Raw genomic sequence first — 17,092 nt, 5'->3', positions numbered from 1 at the left:
GTTCTGGTGGTCTTCCTCCTGGCCTGTGGCTCTCTCGCCTTGTCGGGGTTGCTTGGTTCCAACCCGGGAAGAGCGTCTGAGTCTCGGTAAGTCCCCGGCTGTCACTTGCTCTTCCCCGGTCTCCCGGGCGCTGCGGTTCGGCTGCGGTTCGGCTCGCTGTTGTCTGGGGGGTGGTTCGTATCGGTGCCCTCAGGTCCGGTCTGCCAGCGGTGGATGGTGTTGGCTCGGGTTGTGATGTCCGACCTCGCAGGGGTGGCGCAGGTCTCCTTGGTCGGGCTGACGTTGGCCTACCCCGTCGGGTCGGTGGTGGATGACCTGGTCGGGGTGTCGTTGTGGGGCTACCTCCGCGGGTCGGTGGAGGTCTCCCCTGCTGGGGTGGTGCAGGCCTCCCTGGCGGGTTGTTGTCGGCTTTCCCTTCACCCTAGTCCCTGGTCTACTGCAGGTTGGTGTCTGGGGTCATCTGGGCTGGGCTGTTGTTGCCGGGTTGATCTCTGTGCTGGGCGGGGGTCCCCCTCGCCGAGGTGTTGTGTGCCACCCTCACCCATGCGCTGCGGTGTGCCCCTCTCGGATGGTCCCCGGTCTACTTGCCTGGAGTGGAGGTCTCCCTGGCAGGGCTGTCGTGGGTTGCCTTCGCTGGAGGGTTGTGGTGCTTCCACCCTGGGCAGGTCCCGGTCTACTCGTGGGCTGGTTTGGTGGTCTCTCGCCCTGTCTTGCCGGGTGCCCACCTCGCTGGGTTGGTGTTGCCATCCCCCATGCGGCTGGCCCCGGTCTACCGCTCTGGACTGTCGGTGTGTCAGCGCCTGGTAGTGGGCTTGGCTGGCCTCATCGGAGTGGCGGTGGTCTGCCTCGCCGTGGTGTGATAGGCCTACCTCATCGGGGTGTTGTAGGCCTACCTAGTCGGGGTGTTGTAGGCCTACCTCGTCGGGGTGTTGTAGGCCTACCTCGTCGGGGTGTTGCAGGCCTACCTCGTTGGGGTGTTGTAGGCCTACCTCGTCAGGCTGGTTTCCTTGTGCTCCCCCCCACCTTTTCCGGAGCTGGTCGATGTGACGTCTACAGACCTGTCCATCTTCCAGCTCCACGGTGTAGGACTTCGGGCCGGTTGTGCTGTTAATCTTCCCCTTCAGCCACTTAGGAGATCTGTTGAAGTTTAGCGCGAAAACTGAATCTCCCTTGCTGAAGGCGCAAAGCGGGCGGCTGGCCGTTGCGGTCACTTCTGGGCTGTATTGGGGGTGCAGCCGGTCCAATGGTGACCTCAACCTTCTGCCCATCAACAATTCGGCCGGGCTCTTGTGGGTGGTGGCATGCGGCGTGATGTGCTGGGTGAGGAGGAAGTTGTCTATTCTTTCCTGCCAGTCTCCCGTGCCCATCTTGGTGAGTGCCTCCTTGGTGAGTCTCACCATTCGTTCCACTTGTCCGTTTCCAGCCGGCCTGTACAGGGCGGACAGGGCATGGCGGATGCCCAGTCCTGCCAGGAATGTCTCCATGGCCAGGGATGTGAGTTGGGGGCCGTTATCCGGTAGTCCATGGGTGGCGAAAAGACGGCGCAGGGACCGGATCGTCGCTTCCGTTGTGGTAGATGCCATGGGTACCACCTCGAGCCACTTGGAGAAGGCATCTACCACAATGAGGAGGTGTCGCCCTTGCATCGGACCCGCGAAGTCGATGTGGATCCTCGACCAGGGGTTGCTGGGGTCTCCCACTTCGCTGTTTTGGCTTGTGGCGGCGCTGGGCATACTTCTTGGCACGGGTCACATCTGGAGACCCATTCTTCGATGTCTCTGTCCAGTGAGGGCCACCAGACGTAACTCCGTGCCAGGGCCTTCATGCGGACGATGCCTGGGTGCCCTTTATGTAAGGTCTCTAGCGTCCGCCATTGCAGAGTGCCTGGGATCAGCATCCTGTCTCCCCATAGCAAACAGCCCTTCATGGTGGACAGCTCCTTCTGCTTCCTGGCGAACGGGCTGAACTTCTCCTCCGTCTTCTCAGATGGCCACCCCCTGAGGATCCAGGACTTCACTTGGTGGAGTGTGGGGTCCTTTTGGGTGTGGACGGCCACATCTGCGGACGAGACTGGACAACTGGCATCGTCATCTATGTGAAAGAGGTGGAGCGTGGGGGCTGGGTCTTCTACTGGATCCTTCAATGGGCATCTGCTCAGCGCGTCGGCGTTTCCTATGGCTGTGCCTGGCTGGTGCACGAGCCTGTAGGAGTAGCCGGCTAAGAAGATGGCCCATCTCGTCATTCGCGGGGACATGAAGGTCGGGGTGGGTTGGTCGCCTGCGAGGAGCCCCAGGAGTGGCTTGTGGTTGGTTACTATGGTGAAACGTCTCCCGTAGAGGTATTCGTGGAAGCGTTTCACTCCTGCCACGATGGCCAGAGCTTCTTTGTCCAGCTGGCTGTAGTTGCGTTCTGCGCTGGACATGGTCTTTGAGAAGTATGCTATGGGGGCTTCTAAGCTGTTGGGCAGTTCGTGGCTGAGGACTGCCCCCACCCCATAGGGTGACGCATCGCAGGTTAGCTTGATGGGAGCGTCTCATTGTACTGGATGAGGACGCTTTTTGAAGTTAAAAGTCCTTTTACGGCTCGGAATGCTGCTTCCTCTTCTTGGCCCCACTTCCAGGAAACTTTCTCCAGCAGGCGGTGGAGTGGCTCAGCAACTGTGGCTTTCTGTTTAAGAAACATTGCATAGAAGTTGAGCAACCCAAGGAATGCCTGAAGTTCCGTTTTGTTTTTGGGGCTCGGAGCTTCATGGATTGCTTTCACTTTTGATTTGGTGGGGTGGATGCCAGTGCTATCAATGAGGTAGCCCAGGAACTCAACTTCCTGTACTCCTATGATGCATTTATTTCTCCTGACTCTCAAGCCCTTGGCCTTGAAATGCTGCAGGACAAGCCTGAGCCTTTCAAGGAGTTGTGCCTGTGAATCTCCGGAGATTAGTACATTGTCGAAGTATGGCACCACCCCTGGAACGCCTTGGAGAAGGCGCTCCATCATTGATTGGAATATGCCGGGGGCAGCGCTGACTCCAAACTGGAGATGGTTGCATTTGAATGCCCCCCTGTGTGTGACTATTGTTTGTGCCTCTGCCGTTTTTTCGTCCACTGGCAGTTGCTGGTAAGCCTGGGCCAGGTCCAGTTTGGCAAAAATTGTGCCAGTTGCCAGGGAATGCAACAGATGCTGCACTACTGGGACTGGGTATGCGCTCTGTGCCAACGCCTTGTTGATGGTACAACGATAGTCAGCGCAGATGCGCACAGACCCATCATGCTTCAGTGGGGTCACAATGGGGGTCTCCCATGAGGCATGATCGATCGGTTCCAGGACGCCCTGGGCGATCAGCTTATCCAGCTGCTCGTCTACTTTTGGCCGCAGGGCAAATGGAACCCGGCGGGGCTTCAGCCTAATTGGGGTGATTCCCTTGTCCAGATTAAAAGAGATTGGCCTCCCCACAAATTTCCCCAGCTTACCATCGAAGACTTCCTTGAACTCTTCGATGAAGTTGTCGAGTTCATCCCTGCGAATTTGGTGGATGCCTTTGATCGATAGCCCCAGCGGCTTAAACCACTCCACTCCTAGCAGGTTCGGTCGGCTGTTCTCCACAACTGTGATGGGAAGCTTGCCTTTGAACTCGTTGTAGGAGACTCGGATGTTGGCTCTTCCTAAGACTCCGATGGGGTTTCCCCCAAAGTCGACGAGCTTGGAGTGTAATGGCTTCAGGTCTCGCTTGGTGATGCTGGGTTGCAGGCGCTTCAGTTGTTGCCAATCCATGATGAAGTAGACCGAGCCCGAGTCTACCTCCATTGAGCAGGGTGCTCCCTCCACGTGGATGGTCACGTGGAACTTGGTGGCATTGTCTGAGTGTGTGTGCGATGGTCGTCTGGTGGACCACTCCGCTCCGGGGAAAATCCTCGTCTCTACGTCTGGATGGGCCAGAGGACCGTTTGGATGATCTCTGGTAATCCTTCCGATTCTCGCAGGGACGGTGGCTGGAAGGCTCTGGGGCTGGCTCCTCGGCTCTGCAAGCTTCGGCGATGTGACCCCTTCTGTTGCAGCGTCTGCAGGTCGCATCTCTCCACTTGCAGGTTGCCCTGGCATGGTCCCCTCTGCAGCTGGCACAGCGCTCCCCCTTGTAGCTTCTTTGTGCAGTTTCCCGCCTTGGGGGTCTGGATACTTTGTGGACGGTGGACTCCTCCTCCGACTCTGATCCAGCTGTGGAGTCCTCGGTTGATGATTGCGCCGTTGAGCGAATCTTGTGGATTCCCTTCGCTCTGCTTACTGCGGCAGCCGCTTTCTCCGAGATTTCGGATGTGGTGGCTTCCTCCACCACATCCTTGAGCACGAGTTTCTTCCTGCTCAGGAATTTCTTTTGCAGGTCTCTGTCCCTCATACCGAAAACCACGCGGTCAGCGATGGCGTTGTCCACGTGGTCAAACTCACAGCTGGCTGCGATCTGGCGCAGGGCGGCCACGAATTCTTTGATGGTCTCACCTTCCTTTTGGTCCCTCTGATGGAAGGTGAAACGGTTCGCCACTGGTGTTCCAGTTGGGGCATAGGATCTGCAGCAGGTCCGTCCATGGCACTTCTTCGATGTCTCGTGGTGCTACGAGATCGATTGCCATATCGAGGACTTCGGAGCCGCAGTTGGCCAAGAAGATGCCCTTTTTTCGGTCATCATCGGCATCCCTGATGTTGTTGCCTCTCAGGTATTGCCGAAATTTGACTACGTAGGATTTCCACTTGTCCTTCCCTGGGCGGAATGGAGCAAGGGCTGGCAAAGTGACTTCAGCAGATGCCATGCCTTCGGAAATGCCTACTGTGGTTTCAGGTGCCGGAGTCTTGGTCTTGTTGGCTTGGTGCCACGAGGTTCGTCTCTTTCTCTAGTCCTTCGTCGCCAGTGTTAGATTGGCGCAGGAATGGAAGACGCGGCCAGCTCGTTACATTAATAACTTTATTTAGTAACAGTAGCAAGACTGGCTGCGCGCTGCCGGAGCTCTCCTTATATTCGCTCCGGTAGTCGCACCGTCCCTGACAGTGATTCAAACTTTCCCGCCCGATGGCTGGCAGCCAATCCGGGCGGATGCCCTTATAAGGACATAACAATTATTATTATTATTATTATTATTATTATTATTATTATTATTATTATTATTATTATTATTATTATTATTATTTACAAAGTTCTTTGTATATAATAATGAGCAAATACATCATGTTGTGCATAATTAAAGTGTCCCTTGCTTGAAAACAATGATCATGTATTTTTTTTCCTTTTGGGGGGGGCAATTGATATTTAATATTTTTAAAAAAACTTACATGGAGTTTAAAATAGACTTTTTACTTTTTTTTTTTTTACAAATTACTGAAATCCAACAGTAATCCATTGTGTGTTTTAAAATGACACAATTTTCTGCATGAAGTAAGTTCAAACGAAGAACACGGCCAGGAAACAAAATGTAATTCAAATTGCAAATACAAAAGCAACTTTGTCCTTGTGATCATGTTTCAAGTAGAAAGAACCAAGATCTTTGGTTTTCTTTCTCTCTTTTTTAAGCATAGCGAAACATGAAACCAAATTAAAGGAGCTTGTCTCTGTTCATTTACTTTAATTCCTGTGACAAACATGAGCAATGGTGAATATTGTAAAGGGAAGTCCTGTCTCATTCCCCTTTGAGCTTTCTTTGTGAGTCTCAGTAAGCAAGTGGCTTACTGAGCAGTAAAGATTGATTGAACTTTTACAAAGCTTTTGATAAAGATCTCCACAAAAACTTTCTGAACAAAGCTAGTAGTCTTGGGAAGGCTATTATCTATCCAGTTTTCAGAAATTGGTTATTACACACAGAAATCCTGGCCTCCTCCTGTCTCTCCATCCCTTCTGGCACCCCATTTACCCATGGTGCCCTCCAATTCTAGATAACAGTAGCACTTAGCTATAGCACTTAGACTTACATACCGCTTCACAGTGCTTTACAGCCCTCTCTAAGCGGTTTACAGAGTCAGCACATCGTCCCCAACAATCTGGATCCTCGTTTTACTGACCTCAGAAGGATAGAAGGCTGAGTCATACTTGAGCCTGGTGAGATTCGAACTTTCAAATTGCAGGCAGCCGGCAGGAAGCAGAAGTAGCCTGCAGTACTGCACTCTAACCACTGTGCCACCACAGTTCTATCACAACTTGTGATATAGCATTTAAAAAAAAACTAACCCAACTGATCTCACAGCAGAAGAGTAAAGGTGGGTAGGAAGGCATACCAACATGCCTGCCAAATGGGTTGTACCAGTACTAACACATAGACATGGGAGAAAACTAAGACCGTGTTCAAGAACGATTGTGAGAATCAGTTATTGCTTAATGTAGGCAATGCCCCTGAGTTACCCTGTGAAGAAAAGGTACAAGGACAGGATGCAGAGGAAAGGGAATCAACAAGCCTTGATTTGGAATCATTAACCAGCCTCTCAGGTTTTGTTGCCCTCTCTCTAATTTTATTTATTAAATTTGTTATACTGCTGTGTATTGAAGTGTCCTTGAGAGATAACTGTCCATTCTTTCTCCTATGCAGGAAAGGACAACTCTGAGGCAGAAGCTAAGATGAAATGTTTGCATCTGAATCTCAGCACAGTTATTGGTATTCAGAATTCACTAGGTTGGACTAGACTTCTGGGACAGTACATTTCTAAATTCCAATTTTCTAGGCCCACACCTACCTTGAAAATGATTTGGAAAAAAGTACTTCGGCTCTTACGTGAATGCAAGAAATGTACCTCTCTGCTAATTGATGAAGCTACTTCTAATTGCTTCAGTTTATGAGTTGTATTCAGTTTCATGAGTCAACTCCTTAAAGCAGCACCACACACACACACACACACACACACACACACACCACTCCCATTTTTATGGCTGAAAAAAGAAGTATTACATAACACATTGTTAGTGTATCCCAATCATTTTGAAGTATGCTCAGCTCAATTATTTACAGAGAAAAAGAGAATCATCCTACTCAAGAATAGAAACAGTAAGGGGAATTTGGCATTGGCTACATAGAGCTGTTTAGGATTGCTGCTAGGCAATCAGAAGAGGCTCACAGCATGTGCTAACAGACCTAAAAATCTATTTTTCTGCAATGGCATATAAGTAAACAATAAGCAGAACTCTCTGGTCATCTAGAGTAACCTAAGAGAATTTTGGCTGAAATAGTTTTTTTGAATGCTACACATTCAACAGTATTAAACAGGAGGCTACAGACAGATAAACAACACTGTATTCAAACCCCTATTGCCTACTTCTAGGGCAGGTTTAACAAGCTTCTGAATGTGGGTCTGGAAGCATAATATGCCAAAGTGCTTCAGCAGCTGTTTTGATGTGTTGCTTTCTACTAGAGGAAAAACTCCACACTATTATTTTGCCATTTGAGTCTGTTGGGATCTGACCCAAAGGCACTTTCTAGGATTGGGCAGTACTCCACGGTGACTATCCTGAAGACTCAGGAAAATTATTAGCATCTAGCAAAGAAAGCATTCAGCTTGATATTTGGACGGGGATTTTAAAGCGGCTCACAATTAACTAAAGAGAAGGATGGAAAGTAACCAAATTTCCCGATGACCTAAATTATTAAACAGCTGTGATGAAATCCCAAGGTATATCTTTAGATTGGATAAATCGGCCATAAAATTTAAGAAGATAAAGGTAACAGTGTAATATATATTGAGACAAAATATATTAACTTCAAACATGTACAAATGGAGTCTGAACTGATAGATCTTGGGATTGTGATGGGCAGTGTGTAAAACTGTGTAAAAATACAAATTACACACCAGAAATAATTAAGCCAAGTGTGCACCTTTATGTAAAACTACTACATGTGTAATATCATGCAGAGATGTGGTTAACCCACCAAGGAAAATATATTGTTGGGCTAGAAAAAGTGAAAGGCTATCAAAATGAAAAGGGGATGGATTATGTCCACAATGAGAAAAATAATGTCAAGGCACTAGTGTTCCTAGAATAATGAATATTCTTCCCCATTTTAGTGTATATGTGTGTATGTGTAAACATTTATTTATTTGTTTATTTATGTTGCAATATTTTCAGGATCAGACTCAATAAATTTAGCAAGAGTTAAAGGTTTAAATATACTTCCTTTTATTTACATTAGGCATTCTATATTCACTGAATATTCACAGATAGAAGCAAGGAAAAGGGTGTAGGTGGCTCCTTATATATACAATGGGTGGAGCTATAAGTGGGAGTGGTGAATTATGAATACATTAAGAAGTGAAGAATAAATTAACCCCTGATACCCCATTCATATACTATTTACACATTAGAGAATAAGGCATTTACATCTGACAATTTATTCATTTGTATCTTGCTTTTCTTATTTTTACAAATAACCCAAAGTGGCAAATATATCCAACACATTTTCCTCCTATTTTCCCCACAACCACAATCATATGAGGTGAGTTGGGCTGAGAGAGAGTGACTGACCCAGTTGACTTTCATGGCTAAAGTGGGATTTAAACTCAAGGTCTTCTGCTTTCTAACCTGGTATCTTAACCATTTAAAAAGCATTTCAAACCTTGCCCAGAACTTGGAGATTCTACAATAATAATTCATGCCCACGTTATCACACAATTAAATTAGTGTGATGTGTGTTGTGTAGGGCTGCCTTTAAGGCCACTGAAAAGCTGCAATTTGTACAAAATAAAATGCTTAGGTGCTGCCAATAGGCTTTCGAGTGCAGTTTGAGATGCTGAGTTTGGCCTATAAAGCCATTTGTGTTTTGTGCCAAAGTATCCATAGCGGTGGTGAAATCCAATTTTTTTTACTACCGGTTCTGTGGGCATGGCTTGGTGGGCGTGGTGCGGCTTGGTGGGTGTGGCTTGGTAGGTGTGGCAGGGGAAGGATATTGCAAAATCTCCATTCCCACCCCACTCTGGGGCCAGCCAGAGGTGGTATTTGCCAGTTCTCTGAACTACTCAAAATTTCCGCTACCGGTTCTCCGAACTGCTCAACATTTCTGCCACCGGTTCTCCAGAACCTGTCAGAACCTGCTGAATTTCACCCCTGATCCATAGAAAATGAGCAGGTGGAGCCCAAGGGCAAGTTAAACACATCATCAGTTGAGAGTCCTTACATTCTCACAAGAGACCTAAGTCCAGCTCACCATGAATTCCATTGACTCTTATCTAGTGCCAATTTGGTTTGCCCATTAGTAGATCAGATTCTTGTGTATAGGTAGCATGTAATAAACTTTTAGTATCTTGAACTCAACTTCTGACATTACTCTGATATACTAATGGTTAAATCAAATTGGCACCCCATAAGGGTCAACAGGATTCACGAGTGGCTGGATTTAGATCTATTGTGAGAACAGAAGGACTCTAAACTGATGATGTGTTTAACCCTGTCCTTGGGCTCCACCTGCTCTTTTCTCCTACAGCATCCTCAGGACTGCATTTTCCCATTAAAACTGATAGTCTGGAAAACCTCTTGAGGATCTAGCATTTTCATAAGATTGGCTGGGTATGTGTGTGTATATGTTCAAAGCCCTGAGAGGTGTATTTTTCTATAATGGCTCCAACATTGTAGAACAGTCCCTTGCTTCCAATTAAAAACTGAATTGAGTTGGAAGCTTTTGGTTGTTGATATCATCTTCCTGATGTAAGTTTCTTATTGTGTGTTTATGTGTGTGGGGATAAGCTAGCATGAGTTATGGGAATAGTAGTGAGGTTGATTATAATTTAGGTTTTGATATTATGTGGTTGCTGCATGATCTTACCATGGAGATGTGGGTGTTGGGGTGTTGCTGTTGTTTTAGTATTCTTGCACATATTTTATTAAATATGTTCTATTTTGTTTTAATTTTATTGTATGCTGCCATTGGTCTTATGGAATTGGCAGAATAAAATCTAAATCAATTTGGAACTTTATTATCATTTGAACTATTTTTGTTCAGTAATAACTTTTCCCCCTTATTTGAAATATATATAAATTTGTACTATGGACACCACACATTTAGGCTCCTCATTCCTGCTTTTGCCTTGTGACAAGAACATATGAGCATTCTCACAGAAGTATGAATGAAGAATTGGCAGGGATAAGTTCATTTCTAAAAAAGCAGGAAAAGAATTACTACCGTTTTCTGCTGTTGTATGGCTTTTTATGAGAACCTAGTTGGTCACCATGGAAATCAAGATCCTGGACTGGTTTTGCCCAATCTAGCAAGATCCTTATGTTCTTACAGTAAATTTATTATTGATTTCCTGGATGAAAAGACTGCTATCAGGAACATTAGCTTAGCTAGTGGCAACAGCTGGCAACTAATGATAGGTTATTCAGAATTCTCTAATTATCCTGAGTTTGTGTGAACTGCTTTAGCACCATTGGGAACTCATTTTGTATGAGTCTAGATAGTAGAACAAATGAATGCAATCATATTTCAATATTATAATAAGCTGTAAATTTACAGCTGGAAAGGATCCAATGAGTCATTGAGTACAGCCTGTTGACCTAAGGATATTTTCCTCATTGCTCTGGGACTCTTTATCAGAGAAAAGCAAGATTTTAAAAGTGTAAATAATTCATTTAGCAAGAGAGATTTCTAGCATGAGTCTACGGGGCTAGTTTAGTGCTACATGCTAATCAGTAATCATTTGATGTGATCACCTTTCTGGCTTCTAAAACAAGGGATCATATTTACTCAGTGCATCTCTTGATTTTTTCCCTAATCTTTCTGTGAACCCTCTCTATCTGAAACTGTATTACTTACCCAGTATAGGTAATTTTACTGCAAGAGTGATTGCACTGAAAGAGCATTCTTAAAGATTAATTTGATGCTGTCTTGAAAGACACTTGACACAGTCATGTAAATAATAGCATTATAGCCATTCTAACAGAACCCTACCTTTACTTTTGTTATCCTGTTTCCCCGAAAATAAGACATCCCCTGATAATAAGCCCAATCAGGCTTTTGAGCGCATGCGCTAAAATAAGCCTCCCCCTGAAAATAAGCCCTCCCCGAAAATATTTAAACACAGACCTGGAAATCAGGTAAGACAGCATCTTGCTCCACATGCCCCAAAATAATAAGACCTCTCTGAAAATAAGGCCAAGCGCTTATTTCAGAGTTCAAAAAAAATATAAGACAGGGTCTTATTTTTGGGGAAACACGGTACATAAAACATTGAGATCTGATGCAAGACCATTTTATATAACGTGAATATAGTGGAAATTTCTCCAGTTATTAAGGTTCCAACACAAGACATTTTAAAAGAAAGAGATTTTTACCTTTTCTCAAGTTCACTTTAGAAAGCCTTTTCCTCCTTTGGTCATATTAAAAAAATCAATTGGAAAACCTTTTTAATTAACCCATATCTTGAATTGTTGATAAATAGAAATGTTATTTTTTTTAATTTAGATCAATCCTTCAATACACAGCCAATTTAGAAATATAATTACTGAACAAAAATATTTTCCATAATACTTCGTACAGCAGAAGAGCCTGGGAAAATATTAACTCAATCTGTTTTTCCCCTTTTTTGCTAGCATGCCAAATATAAATTTAGAACATTATTTTGCTTTCTCAACCTCAAGTGTATTTGTCTTATATAACATAAAGAGCTGCATTGCCAGCTTCTTTGACCACCCGGCAAATAATAGCATATGACTATAGGGCAATTTTCTCCAACCTGATGTTTTGCAGGTATTGTATATTAACCATGCTGTTTGTTAATTATGGAAATTGTGGTCCAACAATATAAAGGACAACTGGTAGGGAAAAGTTTTCCTACACCCAATTATGTCATAGGCATCCACAGTAGCTAAATTTCATCAAAATGACAGCACAAGCATTCTGACATCATGACGCATGTTCCACATTATATGCTTGTGGTGACATACTCCAAGTATGTAAGAGGCACAGCATCAGCCATTGCATACATTACATCATTTTCTCCCTTCCCCCATCCCCACTGACATCAGAGAGGGATATATCAATCTTTGAAACATCCAAGCAAAAAGAATGCTAGGAGAGAATAACAGAGCCAAGTCTATCCACTTGACTATAGGACTAGGTTTCCATTTTAAGTCTAGCGGGATTTAGAAGCTCATGTGATGTAATATCAAAACATTATTTTTCTCCAAATAATATGTTTTGTTACATATTTGAAATAATATGAGGAGGTCATGACATTGGGTATTTCCCCAAAAAATAAATACTTGTAGATAATGCCAATGATAGTTTATTCAAAATTAAATCCTAATCCCTTAGTTCCTTAAATATTCTCGTTACACATTTCACAACAGTGGGTTCTCAGTTTAAGGACTAGGTAGGACATAAATAGCCAATACAGATGCATATGGATGTACATTCATGGTGTAAATACATAATTCTTTGCATTTTACAGAAGACCATCTCTAGCAATGCCCTACATATGTTATCACAGGACAATTCCATAAGCTTGCCTCAAGTTAAGTTGATCCCCTCCACAAAATTCTATTGGTTTGACCCTCCTTGCTAAGGATTTGGGCATTTGCAATAAGATTGAATAATATGTGAACCAATAGCTAGATGACATTAACAAGACCAAATGACTATGGGATATTTAGAGCAATAGATGCACAATAGTTAGGTGCAGATCTGTAAAGATAAGAGTCTTCCTCATGCAACTTATATCTCCCACCTGGCCCCGCCCACCCACCCACCCACCCCACACACATAATAAACAGCACCATTTCATTGCCATGAAAACATTCAACTGTCCCTGGGCTCTTCCATGGCAATAACATTCTTTTGCTTCTCCATCTCCCACCTGTGCTAAGATAAAGGAAGAGAAAAATGGAAGCTACCACACCCTGTTGTCCATATATATTCCTGAGTGAACTAATGGAGAGTGAATGAGGATCCAAGCAGAAAGCGAGAGAAAACAAAACACAAATGGTAATAACACTTTGGGGGCCACCAAAAACCAACGACTTTTTGAATCACTACTGCAGAACTCAAAATGCTGCCCACTTTTTTTCTTTCTGAGCCATGCGCCGTTGAAACATTGCTCTCTTGCACATACTCTTGTGTACATTCCGCCGAATTCCTGCCCAAACCACCCTTGCAAGAGATATCCTATAGGAGAGTTAGTCCACATTATAGAAATCACCTGACAAACTGAGCTTGACTTTTTTCCAGGTGCATATTAAAGGAAAAAAATGCTTAAGAATGCTTGTTAAGGATTGGAATGAAATGTATGTCTCCATTTATTGCAGAGACCTGCTCACTGACTCATCTACCAATCACCCATGCATGATTTAATCACCAAAATGTATGTGACTATGTATGTGAATAAGGTTGGTGAAAAATATAAACCAGTAACATCTAAACCATTCGATTTTATCAACTTTTATGAAGTTGACTTGTATGGAATTTGGCACACTTTATCTTGGCCCTTTATTTACATTGACATATGCTAATAAAGGAATTAAATGTCCTCATCTCTTTATGATGAATTTTTGTCCTATATATTTTTTTCCAGTTTGGTTCGTTGTATAAATTGCATATACTTAAGTACTTCCACACAAATGCATGTGTGGATGCAAAGTAGCAATGTGTGTTCTTAGAGAAACAGAGCAGCCACGTATTCAAATCGAAATGCATATTTCCATAATATTTTGTAAATACAAAACAAATGCAAACATACAACTGAAAAGTTGACACAAAGGAATCATTTACAGACGCACAGTGAAAATAGCAAATACATCAGAAAATACATACATGATTCCAAAAAAAGGGGGAGGAAAGTACACAAATATTCAGACATCATTTACAGAGTCAGAAATCCTGACAGTATTGAAAATAGGACATAAAGGATTATGTTCTTTAGCCTTATAAAGATGCATTATAAGGAATGAAATACATATAATCCCAAACACTGTCTTCCTAAAGCTGTACATAGCTCTTGATCAGCTTCCAAGAAATTTAATCAAATAAAGTGACTTTGTACTTGCTTCACTGAGAGTAAATAATATTGTAATGCAAACTCACACATATTCTTATGCACACAGATATAGGCTTGGACAAACACATGTGCAAACTAACAGTACAACAGAAGCTTGTGTAATTGTGCATGCAAAAACATGGCTAGAAATATACAAAATTAAACATAGACCCATCTGTTTGTTGCAATGTTGCAGCACCCAAATAGCACACTCTCTTGCACTGACTTGGGTGCTTTTATCCAGAGATTTCAAGGTGGCTGTATCATTATCTCACAAGAAGTAAGTTTAAAAAAAAAAAAAAAAAAGCAATGAGACGGGGGTTGACCGTTCCCAGGGAAGAGAGTGCCATCCTTGGGAAGTTGCTCTTGCTAGGCTAATGAAGCATAAACTTCTCCCGAATTCACAACATGACAGAATTGTTATACAGGAGCATAGATCCCTTGTCCTCTCTGGCTGGGATAGCTCAGAACTACCGGCTGAACCAACAAGCATTCCAATGAGAGAACAGTGTCAGCAAGCAGTTGTAACCTTCCCATGCTTATTTCTACTGCCTTAATTTTAACAGCAGGCTGGTAATGTTTGACAATTCCCTGATTTTTTTTTTCCTCTCCTAGTGCACTCTTTCTGCTCTCTTTAGTGCCTGCATTTCCCTGCTTTCCTATGAGTTTGTGGTTGTTGTTCACCACATTGCCTTGTCTTTTTGCCTTGAGATACAAGCTGCACTTATTCTGATCAAGGCTTCTAACCACCCCCATTTCTGCACAACCCAACATTTCCTATTAGATTAAACACAGTTGCTGTTGTTTTTTCCCCCAGATCTTTCTCAAACTTACTTCCCCAGCTCTTCGAAGAGCTGATATTCTTCTGTAAACCGGTTGCAGGTGATGGTTGCCATCCTGGATGGTGACTGTCTCTCCTGGCGTGAAGTTTAACACTAGCACCGTTGCTGCCTTGAGCACACACGCTCTCCTTTTGCTCTTTGCTCCTAGTGCTGTTTGCCTCTCGGAGGTAAATAAGTGAATATGTATGATTGACAAGCCTGGAGATAATGATGAGGGCAATTTGTCTTCTCAGTCTCCCAAGCCTTCGTCAGCATCCAGTTCTCCATAGCAACCACCTCCGGAACGCCCTGGTTCTGTTGCCCGGGTAACTACTTCCCAAACACCTGCTTTGCTTGCCGCTTCTGCAGCTCTCTTACGCCCTGAGTCTGTGAGTGGGGAAGCTGCATTTTGAGATGGACAAGAGGTGGCTTGAAGGAAAAAGCTTTTGCAAACAACAAGCCAACAAAAGTCAATATTAAAATACAATTAGATCACACAAGTAAGAATTAATTAGGTCAAAAAGATCACTATGGAAACTGCAGTTTCCACATTACAGGACGGTATTCGGAAAGACAGGATGTTGTTGCCCTGGTAACTGCATCTTTTACTCCGGAAAGACAGGTGTTGCTGGGTTGCCTGGCAACTATTCTATTCCTTCAGTCACAGCTTCTTAGGAAAGATGGGATAAGGGCTGCTTCTTTAGCTTCGTTTTGGTATAACTTTGGGTAATTAGAACTAAATTCTTTTAAAGGTCTTCTAGTGATTCTGTGGTTTGGGAATAAATGAAATATAGCAGAAAGTTTCAGTGTTTCTCAAAATCCAATAGGGGGAGCAGCTAAAACTAAAGTTGATCTAGACTCTGAAAAATCTTCTGGAACGCAGCTACTGAGCTTTATTCCCAATGGAGTATCTGGCCCAGATTTCTTGCACTTTCTGTTTTGGCACTTGTTTTGTTTTTGAATCTCTCCATGTGAAAGAGTTCATGATGCACTTGTTAGTTATAGGCAGCTGCTATTACGGAAAAGAACCCAGATGGAAAGACATACTGTCTAGCAGACATCAGTCCCTAAGTGGGAGTGATTGTGGATTATGGTTTAGTTAAGGACCCTGAATAGTATGCAACACATCGATAGTCTGACATTAACCTTAAAATCTTGCCTCAAAACAGTTCGGAATGGAATGATAGAAACTATTAACAGATTAAGCCTGGCTTTAATAATGCTGTGTAGGGAAAATTATTATACATGCTTAAATATTCCTCATTTTTCTAAGAATGAAGGTAATTCTGCCAAGTTGGATGGAAAATGCTTATGGTACTTATTCTTTGTTTTTACATTTTTCTAATGTTCTTGTTAGGGTTTATGTTGGTTTTTCACCATAATTATGAAAACACATAAAAAGAAAATAAATCTGAGACTATTTCATTTCTTGCAGTTGCACACAAGTACTATTACTTCTATTATGAAGTACATTAAGGTGGTTTGGTTATAGAAAGAGACTGAATGAGGACTGAATCGCAACTAAATATAGGAAGGAAGAGTCAGTGGGACAGAAGGAGAAGAACAGAATTTTATGGCTGGACAGACTTGATGAGGACTTCAAAGAAAAGTGATAAAAAGCTGGTCCCTTATACAACGATGCAAACATAGAAAGTTTTGGAGAGGTATGAGCCAAGGTTGCACAGTGGTTGGAGTGCAGTATTGCAGGCTGACTCTACCCACTGCTATGAGTTTGATCCTGACTGGCTCAAGGTTGCCTCAGTATTTCATCCTTCTGAAGCCAGTAAAATGAGGGCCCAGATTGTTGGGAGCAATATGCTGACTCTGGAAACCACTCAGAAAGTGTGGTAAAGCACTATGGCGACGTGTATACAAGTCTTAAGTGTTATTTCTATAATGAATATACACACAAATACATGCTCATTGTTTTATTTAAGGGAGTAAAATGAGGAATGCTGAAAAAATAACAAGTGCTGAAAAAATAACAAATGCTGAAAAATATAAAAATGCAATTACAAGAAGATAAATTCTACATATACACCCTTCTCATGCACATATGGATGCAAATATGTGAGATATTTCACATAACAGTTTCATTCAAGAAAAACATCTTTCACTGTAATTGTCCATGCATAATCTTTGTCTATAGAAGTCTCTATAAATCTCTAGAAAGTTTTTTTTTCCTGGTGAAACCAGTCTATCAGGGCAACCTGGTCTACCCAATTATGGGATGCTTCCACTTTCGCCTTTCAGCCCCAATCCAGGAGCCTTCACTTGTCACTTTCATG

General features: G+C 43.5%; 1 protein-coding gene across 3 annotated transcripts in view; it reads right to left on the bottom strand.

The window, feature by feature from the left end:
• Positions 1-14,879, bottom strand: part of CAMK2A (calcium/calmodulin dependent protein kinase II alpha) — a 150,752-nt gene extending 135,873 nt beyond the window's left edge. For all 3 annotated transcript variants that reach the window (XM_070937226.1, XM_070937225.1, XM_070937227.1), the window contains exon 1: positions 14,818-14,879. In XM_070937226.1, the coding sequence (XP_070793327.1) occupies positions 14,818-14,879 (62 nt within the window). The remainder of the gene's footprint in view (positions 1-14,817) is intronic.
• Positions 14,880-17,092: the final 2,213 nt, after the last annotated feature.

The sequence above is a fragment of the Pituophis catenifer genome, unplaced genomic scaffold (genome assembly GCF_029215685.1).
Source record: "Pituophis catenifer annectens isolate HBS135680 unplaced genomic scaffold, rPitCat1.0.hap2 SCAF_2, whole genome shotgun sequence".
NCBI lineage: Eukaryota > Metazoa > Chordata > Lepidosauria > Squamata > Colubridae > Pituophis > Pituophis catenifer.
The sequence above is the reverse complement of the archived record's forward strand: the minus strand, read 5'-3'. Positions and strand labels throughout refer to the sequence as shown.